This window comes from Cavia porcellus, unplaced genomic scaffold (genome assembly GCF_034190915.1).
Source record: "Cavia porcellus strain 051 isolate PalLab524CR breed Dunkin Hartley unplaced genomic scaffold, mCavPor4.1 scaffold_25, whole genome shotgun sequence".
Classification (NCBI taxonomy): domain Eukaryota; kingdom Metazoa; phylum Chordata; class Mammalia; order Rodentia; family Caviidae; genus Cavia; species Cavia porcellus.
In genome coordinates, this window is record NW_026947508.1 from 32,202,318 (window position 1) to 32,213,991 (window position 11,674).

Consider the following 11,674-nt stretch of genomic DNA (forward strand, 5'->3'; position numbering starts at 1 on the left):
CTACTACCAGACTTAACTATCTGCAAAAATCCTGTGAAAGAACATCTGTCCCCATTTTACAGATAAAGGAACTAAGAATCAGAAAGCAAAGCTAAAAGACCACAGAAGCAGCAGGAGAGCTGGGATTTCAAGCTTTCTAAAGTACAAATTCAGCACTCTTCACAAGAGAATTTCATTTCCACTGAGTACTGAACCTACATTGTTTAGACATGTCTGAAGTGGCATTTCAGGAACCCAGAGTGGAATGACCAGGTTCACAACATGGTAGAGAAATGCAACCACCTGGTTCACTATGCTAACCTAAAATAGTTTTCCTTGGTTCAGAAGGACTCAGATAGCATAAGCTGCCCCCACTGACATATTTGAGAAATCTTTTATTAGATGTCCCAGAAGGCAACAGTTTAAAATCAGGCAATCAATAATCACAACTAAATACAAAATCTCAGGTAAACCTGCCTTTCAAAATAAATCAGACCCTTGCAACAGGAGAATTGCCCAAGTTTTTTTTCCCCCCTTGTACAAAAACAATTAACACCACTTTGCAAAAAGCATACAAAAATACAGTATTAAAAAAAAATTCCTCCCAGCATAATACCCAGCAGCAGCTTATAAAACACAAGCTATTCAGATGGGACATTAGTAACCTATTTCCCACCTGTCCTTCCAAGACAGTTCCAAAAGTCAATGGGCCCCTGAAAACCCTGCTCCAGAAGATTGAGCGCCTGTACATCCAAAAGGTCCCCTGGGGTTCTCTGAGGCTAGGAAACAACCTCAGGAAGAGAACATCATGGACAGTAGGTTGGAAGCAGCACTTGGTTTCTCAGAGCTACAAAGAGTGTTTACCATCCATCCCTTCTCTTCTACTTCCAAATTCAGAGCCAGCAGGCACCTGCTATCCTGAGCAGAGTTTGGAGGGGCTTATCTTTCTTCCATGCCAAGTTGGGGGGTTGCTCACATGCCACCTACAGGGTTAAGTGGCTTTCCCATTTTGGAGGTTATACCTCAATTCCGCTTGGAGCTGCAGAGTCCAGTTAGAGCAAAATCCATCATCGCTGGCTAAGCAGAGCTCCTGGAAGTGCCTTTGCAACCCACCAGGAAGCAAGTACACCTTATGGAGTCCTGGATGAGTCCCACCGGTTCTCTCCAGAACCTCAGTAAGGCCTAGATTCTGGGAAAGGCATTTGACTCATGTGAAGCTGGCAGAGAACCAGGCTGGTGGCTACAGAGCCAGCAAACTCCCTGGACAGGTTTGTATGGTTCCAGTACAACTTCAAACGGAATCAAAGACTAGAGATGACAGGCAGGTGGAAAAGAGGAAGAAGTACAGTGCTTCCTTTTCAGGTGCCTTATACCTGCTTAAGAAGAGTCCAAGATGAATCCCAATTGGCCCTTGGAAAACACCTGGGCAAGGGAACAAGTTCATGAGCTAGGGCTCCAAGCCTTCCACAGGCCCCAGGCCAGGAACCATTTCCTTGCATTTTGGGGAAATATTTCAGACCTGTGAGTAAAGGGCACCACAGAGCCCATTGCATAACAAAGGCAGAACAAAACAAAAAAGTCCCTTGTGAGGAGAGAAAGCTCTCTCCCTTAGAGAAGAGGGCCCAGAGGGCATTGAGACAAAGAATCTAGGGGCCAAGCTCTTTAAAAGTTCTCAAAGTCGCAGCATTGAGAATAGAGGGAGGGGTGTTGCCTAAAGTCATCATATATACATATATATATATATATATATATATATATATATATATATAGTTTGTACTCCTCAGCTACTGTAAAGTGTCTGACAGTGAGGTAATGGTCCATGTTGATCAAGCCTATGAGCTTGTCTTCACCCAAGACAGCTTGTGTGTCTCAGGGAAAAAAGAGCCTCAGGAGAGTGTTCAGGCCCAGCTGTCCTTGTGTCATCAGTGGGACATCAGTGACATCAGTGGGAGCATCCTTTCCTAGCCTAAAGCTCCGGTGGAGTGTGAGATTTCATGCAGGCTGGAGCCCCTGACAACGTCCACCACCTGTTGCATAGCATCTGTCAACCTTTTCTTCAGAGCTAGCTAGTGAGCTAGGCAGACCCCTGGGCTCCTCACTCAGCTGCCTGCTGAGAAGCCAAAGGCGCCAGAAAGGACACAGCACTCTGATGAGTCAGGGAGAGGGAGAGCTGGATTTCAAGGTTTCCAAGAATGCAAGCCCTTATTGTGTGTGCACCGGCTGCAATGCATTCTGGGATCTACAGTTCAGACTGTCTCACCCTAACCAAAATGTGCAAATTACTAAAGGGGAAAAGGAGGTTAGAATATAAACATGTGTCTTTGTAAGAGAGAAAAGTCAGGCTTTTTGGTCAGTTAGTAGCCACTGAGGTACGCAATTCTTTTCTGTAGTTGCTGCTGCCGGCACCGGAGTTGCCTTTTCTCTGTAGCCATCCTCTTCTCAGCACCTACGAGGGCTTGCAGATATTCCAAGGCCTTGCTGAGGATGACTACTTTGGGGGCCTTAGAGCAGCTGGCCAAGGTGGGCACCTGGTCCCTCAGGGCCAAGAACCGTGAGCGGAGGTCATTTCGCCTTTTACGCTCTAAGAAGTTATGGTTCTTCCTCTTGCTCACATCCTCAGTATCAGAACTGACAGGTTTGAGGTGGCAGGGCTGAGGCACCTCACTTTCTACAAGTGGAGGGCTCACAATCTCTTCATCCTCCTCATCTTGCTTCTCCTTGGGTGCTTCTCTCTCCATAGTCTCTTCCTGGGGACCCCTGTCTGGGGCTTCTTCTTGGGAGCAACTTTCTGGAGGAAACCGGGCAGCATAGTTGTGCTGTTGCTGATGGATAGAGATATGGAAATGTTTCATGCAAGGATCCAGAGGGTCTGCCCGCACTGTGATGGTGACCGGCTTCCGTATACCCAGAGACTGCCTTTTCTCCACTGTTACAACATCGATTTCTTCACCCTCTATCCAAGAGAAGAAACATATCCCATGAGAAACACATACACAGACCCTGCAGCTTTAAATCTCCCTGCCAGGTCTTGGGAAGGTAAGGGACATTTTCCCAATTTAGATATCAACAAATTGAAGTGAGGAGAAAGACAGCTGATTCATTTGTACTGGGCAAAGGGCAGAGTGAAGGGAAGGAGGGGAAATAACCAAGAAGGAAAATATTCTCCAATTTCCTTTTGCACAGCAAGGCTTAGATAAGAACAAAAGGCGGACCCAAGCCAACAGCCCCCAGTCTGCACAGCCTCTCCCCTCCCCCACTGAGGGGATGGAGAGAAAGAGCTACCGGCCTGGGACAAAGTTTAGCTATAAAGATCTTCCCCAGTCGGGCTCTTTCATGCCCAATCAGAATTGTAAATGAGGGGTCTGTGGGCAGAGCTGCCCTTTGTTCCTGCCCAGCACAGCCTGCACTTGGGAATTGTTACTTTTCACAAGTTATAAATCCTATTATTCCTCCACCTCTCTATTCTGCCACCCTTTCAGTTGAAGGTTCAAAAAAGTGAGGGCTACAACCATCCCTCCTCACTCACAGAAGGGAGGGAAAGTTTCCCTGAGGAGTGTTTTGCTCCTGGGTTCAACCGGGTTTCTAAAGTCATCCATCATTTATAGGTCACTCACCCCACCTCCTCCCCTGGACTAGAAAGACAGTTGGATTTGTAATCAGAGGTCTCCAAAAGCTTCGGGAACTTCACAAAGGTACAAGCAACCATTTCCAAGTTAATTACAGCAGAGGCAGAGAATGAGCAGCACAATAACCCAGTTACAAGGGCTAAAATGCAAAAGACCTGGAGACACCAGGATGTATCCTTGCCATTTCCTGGCTCAAAGGTCTGTTGGATTGACCCAGGGAGGGGAGAAGGAACTGGGCAAGGTTGTGGGGGGGACCTCTTGTTACCCATGTTTTGCAGCTCCCACACAAGAGGCCACCTTAATGCATTTTGGTCCGACAACAGCAAAGCTCGGTTCTCAGCCTCTTTTGCATATCAGGAAGCTTGAGTCCCTTTGTCAGGAAGGCTTCCATTGTGTGGACAATCGCATTATTTCTCCATTAATAAAACCTGACCATTCAGCCCTCCTGGCCCCAAAGCCTGTGATTGGTTGGCTACGCTGTGTTTGGAACGCTATTTTACCCAGCCCCTAGCCCCTATTGGCTGAGTTCTGCTGTCAATCACATTCCTCACCCCCCTACTTCATTGTTTGCAATCTGTTGCATTTTGTTCTAGACCATGTGGCCTGAGAGTGAACCAGGGGCCCACAAACAGGTTCAGGTTAAAGGGCAGGTCAGAAAATGATTCAGGAAGCCTCCCTAAATCCCAGATTTTTATTTTGTCTGAAAAACCTCATGACTGGTAAGTTTCTAGGAAAGAAATCATTTAAAATACTATTCTTTTTCAGAGAGTAGTGTCTGACTCTAACCAGATAAGGAAATGTCCTCAGCAGGACAATCAAGTTCAACCCCCTCATTTGCAAAGGAGGAAACTGGGGCCCAGATAAGCCAAGTCCACATAGCACCTTTGTAACATTCTCAATCTCAGACCTTCAAACTTCCAAAACAATGCTTTTAATGCTTTTTCCACTCTAAGACTCTACTAGTCTTTGTAGAGACACTTCTTTATTGTTTTCTTCATCTGGAGACTCCTATACTAGCCATTAAATAGACAGAAGCTCTTGGTGTACACAGTAGGTTAAAAATGACCTTTTATGTAGTGGATCAAACAAAAAGTAACTTAATTTTTCTTGTTATTCTCATTTTTTCCTGAAGTGTACAACTTTCATATCCCATATTCCCCAGATCCCTCCTTTTTTCCCCTTCATTTATACTTTTTGAAACAGTCTCACATGTAGTTCAGGCTGGCCTAGAACTCTTAAGGGATGCACAACTATGCTTGGCCCCAGTTCCCTCTTGAATGCCCATGTATGTTATTCTTTTCTTTTTTCTTCATGTAAGTTTTCCGTGTTCTGATTTGTGTGCCACAAGCTTCAGTATGTACGCTTCAAGAGGATCCTTCCCCAGTAAGTACTTCTCATAGGTACAGAGATCTAAGAGGCTGGGGGAAAAATACCATAGTCCAATGGCACACAAGGTTCATCTGCCCTAGTGTCTTTGCTCTTGCATCAAGGATAGAGGAGTAGAGCCTGCATTCTATGGTCACGAGCCCAGTATCTAGCTCACAGGTTGGTACAAAGTGGGGGTCAGGGAATATTTGCCAAATGCAAGATAACAAAGCCAGGACACCTTTCAACTTTAGGTGAAAGCAGCAGGTTAGCCTATCTGAGACTATGAAGACCCTCAAACATCAAGGAAGAGATGCTTGGCTGGAATGGAGCATGGGGAAAAGATGCTGGCTAAACGGTAGGAAGCTAGGGCTCCCTTCATGAATTTCTCATGTCTAAGCCTCAGTTGTTCCATCTGTTAATGGGGAGCATTTATTTCTCCCCTGGTTATCTCATGGGTAATAAGGCACAAGTGGTAAAAAGTGGGAGAGGCAAGAGGGGCTTCTGAAAGTAAAGCAGGCAGGAAATCTACGTTTTTTAAAGGATGGAGGCTTGGGCTTTGCACAAAAGGGTGCTCTGCTGCTTCTCTCCCTAGTGGAGACCAAGTTTCCAGGGGAAAAGGCAGCAACAAAAAAGCTTCAAGCTTGGAGTGACTCTTAAGGGCGCCCTTCCAAGGACAAAAATTCCCTACAGTCCAACCCAAGTATTGTTCTCTCCAAGTGCCAATCCTCACCCAGTCTCCCTGGTCTCCTGGGGCTCCAATCATTATCAGAGGGACTCTGGCTCCCTCCCCCACGTCTCCAAACTGTTTACCAACACACCCACGTGCCAGACAGACACTGCTGGGGGCTACACCGTCAGTTCCAGCTTGAAAAAGGGGAGGTGACAGAAAGACTGGAGAAGACACAGTGCTAGACCTCAGGCAGCAGTACAGCTCTGGCCACCCATGGGGTGCCCCCCTCCTTAGATGGCCCGAGGTAGTCCTTACCAGAGTCACTTGGGCTCTCGGACCCCGAGCAGGCCTGGGTCTTGGGCTCACCCAGCTGACAGGGGGTGGCGGGCGCCGGATTGCCGGCTTCGAGACTGGGAGTGCAGTCCGGGGCTGCAGGCGCCTTGGGCGGGTTCCCCCGGGGCGCGCTAGGGGCCAGCCGGTCGCTCACAGCTCTCTCCAGCCGCTCCCGGGCAGAGAAGCCGCTCCACATGCAATCACGGCGGATGATGGAAGCATAGTTCCTGCCCCAAGCTTTCGAATGACCCCGAGATTCCGCCTCGTCCCCGACGCCCCCACCGGGCCACGGCTCCGGGGGACCAATCCCGGGCGCTGAGTCCCCGGCGCCAGGACCGGAGCCCCAGGGCGGCGACGTGGGGGGCGACGGCACCAGCTCGAATTTCTTCCAGATGTCCTCGCTAGGCGCCGTGGAGCGGTAGAAATCCTCCCCGCAGTCGTAGTCGTAGAAATAGTGCTGGTACGAATCGAAGTCCATGTCCGCTCCCTGCGGGAGGGAAGGGGGGACGTGCTAACTGGGCTGGGAACAGAGAGAGGAGGGGGATCCTGGGTCCCTGGGCACAGTCGGCTGCCGGGCTCTCGTGCCTCCCCAAGCCCACCGGCTCCCAACCTGAGCCCTACCCTTGCGTCCCGGAAAGCCTGGCCGTGGGTCAGAGCTCCCAGGGAAGAGGCTCACAGCGCGCGGACCAAGCTACGGGGAGCGAGTTCAAAGCAAACTTTGCCAGCGCCGCCCGGAGCGCAGCTCCCAGGGCCTACCGAGCCGGGCGGGGGCGCGCTGTGCCCAATAGGCAGCCTACAGCCTGCAGGCTGCTCGCCCCCCGGGACCCGTGCCGTACCCAGGCCACCCGCAGCCTCACCTCGCTCCCGCCGCCCGCCACCTGGAGCGGACAGGCTCCCCGCCGGCTCGCGGCAGCCCGGCAGCCCGCACACACACACATGCGCGCCACCGAGCGCGCGACCCGCACTCACGAGCGCGCTTCCCGCGCGCGCGGCCCGCGCCTCGCTCGCGCACAGCAGCCCAGACGCTCCTGAGATTGGCGCGGGAGCGCGAGCTGCAGGCGCATTGTTTCCCGGCTGCCTTATATCTAGATGTGCGCCCCGGGCTCTGGGACCACGGGGGTGGGCCCTATGGGATAAGCCCCGCCTTCGACCCGCCCCTTCCCGGGCAGTCGACAGGTGGGGCGGGCCCCACCCCCTGGCTGAGCTCGCCCACTGTGGTCTGTGCCTGCGACCCCCTCAAATGAATTGTACGCCAGGGAGGAGCGGAGCAGGAGGTCCGCACGGTCGCAAGGTGAAGGTGTGACTGTTTAGGGAGCCACCAACGGCGCCAAACGGCCGAACTAAAGCCGCGCACCTTGGCCACTCTGGGCGGGAGAGTGGAGCTGCTCTCGCCCCACCCCGAAGCCTACTTCCCCGGGCGTACCCCGCTGGGTTCAGGTGCGTCCGACCCGGTGGTGCAGAGCCGGGGCCGTGGCACCTCCACCGCGCCACCTGGCGGCCCTAGGCCCAGAAGTGGGACAGGTCCCGAACGTCTGCTTCCTTACCCTTGGCTCATTTCTTTAGCTGAGCGGCCCAAATCTGGATGGTAGTGAAGCAAAGTGAGATTCCGGCCTTTGAAGTCAGCAATGCAACCTTTCGAAGCTTCACTTTCATCTGTAAGATGAGGGCACGGTAGTACTCTCCTCATTGGGTTGTTGGGAGGACTTAAGATTAAAAAAAAAAAAAAAAAACACGCTGGGACAGACCAGACCGACAGGGAGGCCCCCACCCCGTGCTTTCGCACCCCTAAATCACTCCTCCGCCCTAACACGACACTCCGCAGGAGTTTTTCCAGTAGAGAAAAAAGAATGGAGGCTGAGAGTCTGGAACTTCGTTCAAATCTTGCTTTGCGGCTTGCTGCTGGCTATGGGAGTAGTTGGTTGAAATTGTCCTGCATCTCTGGCCAAGATGATGGACCTATGATTCCTTTGTGTCATCTTTTATACCGACTCAAGAGAAAAAACTAAATTATCCAGCCTGTCTGAAATTTAGACCCAAGGAAAGTAACTTGGGATAGCAGCCAATACTTAGAGAATCCACCTGGCATCAAGGTGTGGTGTCTGTCTGCCCTTCCTGATTGCCTATCTCTTCCCCTCCCACTCTGGTTTAAGAACAGCAAACTACTCTGGCCACAAAAAAAGTGAGAGGTGAAAGCTGTTGGATGTGGCCGGAGCAAAGGACATGGAGGTATGAGTTGATGTATGGGGATTAGGAGAGAAGGCAGGGAAGATGACTCCTTCAAACTTTTTTTTTTTTTTTTTTTTTTTTTTTATCGGTACCGGGGCTCAAACTCACGACTGCCTGCTCACAAGGCAGGTGTTTATGCCGCTGAGCTAAAACCCCAGCCCCGACTCCTTCAAACTTAGATTTGTTGGATCCGAGGTGCAGATGGGACTTCCCTGAAGGCAGGAGCCAGCTCTTGCTTTGTAATAATCTCTGCACCTAAAAGAGCTTCTGGTAGATAATTTTTAATTTTATTAATTTTTTTAATTTTTATTTTTACCAGTACATGTTTGCAGTACATAATGAATATATTCATCATAGAGAGCTGGGACATGCACACAACACATCTTAATTCTTTTTACATCCCCTTCCCTGCTTCTCCCTCCTCCGCCCTCCATCTCTTGGTTCTTTTGTGAACTCATCTACTGAGTGACCCACCCAACCAGATTTTACAGAGGCAGCCTGTATTGCCCTGCTGGGTGCTGAACAGAAGGCCCAGAATGAATTCCAAGTTTAGTTACAGCCACGAGGCAGAGGGAGGATTGGACTGCCTTTGGGTGACTTGTTCTCTAGTCCACAGATGTCTGGGATAATTTCTGAACTAGTAGGGATCTTGGTAACAAATGACAGAAATGGACCTTAAGTGACTTAAGCAGAAAATTACTTTATTGGATGAATTTGGGGTATGAAATTGATGGAAGGTTGAGAATCTGTGGTTACTCTAGGCAGGGACCCCTACTCAGTGAAACTCTTTCCCATGGCTTCATTGCTGTAGAGATATCTAGGGGCAACGATGAGGTGTCCCCATATTGGGAAGTAGGAAAAAGGTACCTAAGTTGTCTTCTGAGAATTATGCTGCTCTTTGACTTTGCATAATTATGTTTGACGTCTATCTTCCTGAGCAGATGGGAAGCTATATGTGAGCAGGGACAAATGTCAGTCTTGTTTACTGCTGTAAACTCACTGCTAGTCTTAGACCAGAGCCTGGTATATCACAAGTACTTAGTAACTGTGTTGCCTGTTTGACTAAACACAAATCTCTGAAGGTAATACAGAAATGTACCAGCTTGTCTGAGGGAGTTAGAAATAACTCTGGCGCAGTCTAGACTAGAACCTAGTCAAAGGGACTCATGTGCTGGGCAGGCTGGACCCATTTATAATCCCAGCTACTCAAGAGGCTGAGACAGGAATTTAATTTGAGCCGAGGCCAGGAGTCGGAGCCCAGCCTGGGCAAAGTAGTGAGACACCCATGTTTTTTTTTTTTTTTTTAATTTAATTTTATTTTTTTAATGTGTCTAAGAAAAAATTAGAAATTAGGAGGGTCTGGGCAGCTGAAGAAGCCAGAAATCAAGGAAGGTTACCAAGGTAATCTCTAACTGCACTGTCAGAACACTCTCCAGGGACAAAAATGCTGACTTCGGAACAGGGGAGATGTAGGCAACATTCTCTGAAGCCATCAGATTCACCCCTACCTCCTGCTCTGGATCACCAAGCAACCCTCTGAAAACTGTTCTGTTCCCCATGTAGCTCTGCCCACAGGGAGAGAATGCACTCAGCAGTGAACAGGAAGATCCAGTCTGCTTCAAAGCCCTGCTTCCCCTTATAAATTAATGAATTGGCATCTGATTTGAAATATCAGTCTCATGAGTCTGGTTAGTACGTGTCTGTTCCATAGAGATGCTGCTGCTTTTAGGACTAACAACTGTGGTTTCAGAGCTAATGTCTGGGCCCAGAATGGTGATAAATTCACCAAGGTAACAAATGCTACCCTAGGGATATCCAATTTATCTGCAATTTCTTATTTCCTTTATTTTTCTTCAAACTTTTTTTGTCAATTGAGGCAGTTATTATGTGTGTGTGTGTGTGTGTGTGTGTGTGTGTGTGTGTGTGTATTACGACCCTAGAAAAACAACCAGAGGATTTCTGCTCCTTTATGCTTTTATCTTGCTTCTTGGTCTGTGATGCCTGCTGAGCTTGTCAGTATGATGCAAGCAGACTGGTATGAGGGAGCAGACTCTTCTGTCATTTTTCCCGAGCTTTGAGTTCATCAAACCCGGGAATGAGTCCTCCACACTTGTGAGTTCATAACCAGCTCTGTGATTATTGATGGATGATCAGCAGTGTATCTATGTTTCATCGTCACAGAAACCAGACAATGACTTTGGAGCACAGCCTAATAAGAACCTGGTGCTCCTTCTTGAAGTTACATCCCCAGCCCTTTTGATTTATTTTGAGGCAGGTTCTTGCTGTTGCCCAGGCTTGTCTAGGAATTTTGATCTCCCCCTCAGCCTCCCAATTTGATGGCATTACAGGCATCATTAGACCTTCTTTGCTTTTTTGTGGTGCTGGGGATTGAACCCAGGACCTTGTGCATAGAAGGCAAGAGCTCTACAACTGAGCCACATCCTTGGCCCCTCACACTGGGTCTTCATGTTTCTGTTCACAATGTAGTCCAAGGCATAATTTGAATTTGCTATGTAGCCCAAGCTGGGTTCAAACATATGATCTTTCTACCTCAGCCTCTCAAGCCCAGTGCTGATTAACAGGTATGAGCCATCATGCCTGGATTTTAAAGCATTTTTCATGCTCTTGAGAACGTCAGCCAGGGCATTCATATGCATGGTTATGGTGGCACTGTGGAAGATCGAAGAAAGAATTAAAACATATTTTAAATTTTTTTCTTTTTAGGATTATTGGTTAAATTCAGGGAGTTGTACATGATAGGCAAGTACTCTGCCATGGAGCTACAATCGCAGCCCCCAAACATATTTTTAATTACAATAATATACATACATAGTTTTGTAAAAATCAACTAAGCTTAAGACAAGATTAAAAAGGTTGTCCTCCATGCCTGTCCTACAGGCGCACACCTGTAATCCTAGCACTTGTGAGGCTGAGGCAGGAGGATCCTTGCAAGTTTGAGACCAGCCTGGGCTACGTAGTGAATCTAAGGTGGGCTTAAACTATGTAGTGAGACTCTGTCTCAAAAAACCAAAACCCTCCCCTGCAAAATGTTGTCCTCTATCCTGATTTTTTTTAACCTCTGATTTTCCCTTCTCAAACGTAACCATTCTTTTTTTTTCAAAGTTGCATTTCCTTTTATTTGTCTCAAAAGGCAAACATTATTTTAGCTTTTTAAAGCTTTATTCTTTTCACTTTTATTAATACATGCAATCCATAAGTTCATTCAGTCATCAAGGGAAGTTAGTACATGCAGTGGTAATACCGATTCCTCAATCTTTTTACTCCCATTTTGACTGATTTGTGTCCCTAATCTTTCTTTCCACATTTCAAACAATACAGATCATCTGTTTTTCCTGACTTTTAAATTTCGATTGACATTTTGCAACAGAAAAAGATAGCTCTTATATTTTATTTCCTTTTCCTTGTACTTGCTCTTATTCTCTCCACTGAATTATAGTTCAATTTTAATTTG

General features: G+C 48.1%; 1 protein-coding gene across 3 annotated transcripts; it reads right to left on the minus strand.

The window, feature by feature from the left end:
- Positions 1-354: 354 nt before the first annotated feature.
- Positions 355-7,071, minus strand: Mycl (MYCL proto-oncogene, bHLH transcription factor). Of its 3 annotated transcripts, none has more exons than XM_003462273.5 (3): positions 6,834-7,071; positions 5,959-6,463; positions 355-2,932 (listed from the first exon to the last, which is right to left on the minus strand). In XM_003462273.5, the coding sequence occupies exons 1-3, from the start codon at positions 6,912-6,914 to the stop codon at positions 2,334-2,336; spliced, it is 1,185 nt and encodes a 394-aa protein (XP_003462321.1). In that variant the 5' UTR covers positions 6,915-7,071; the 3' UTR covers positions 355-2,333. The 3 variants fall into 3 exon arrangements, with proteins under 3 accessions (XP_003462321.1, XP_063092236.1, XP_012998034.1); XM_063236166.1 differs by having other exon boundaries at positions 5,959-6,496; positions 6,834-6,924; XM_013142580.2 differs by lacking the exon at positions 6,834-7,071 and adding an exon at positions 6,598-6,753.
- Positions 7,072-11,674: the final 4,603 nt, after the last annotated feature.

Bases quoted from the DNA above. Each gene is read 5' to 3' on its own strand.
- Mycl (XM_003462273.5), bottom strand. From the start codon at position 6,914: ATGTGTGTGTGTGCGGGCTGCCGGGCTGCCGCGAGCCGGCGGGGAGCC. The intron at 6,464-6,833 runs GTGAGGCTGCGG...TCCCTCCCGCAG, and splicing joins TGGCGGGCGGCGGGAGCGAG to GGAGCGGACATGGACTTCGA. The intron at 2,933-5,958 runs GTAAGGACTACC...TCTCTTGGATAG, and splicing joins CGAGAGCCCAAGTGACTCTG to AGGGTGAAGAAATCGATGTT.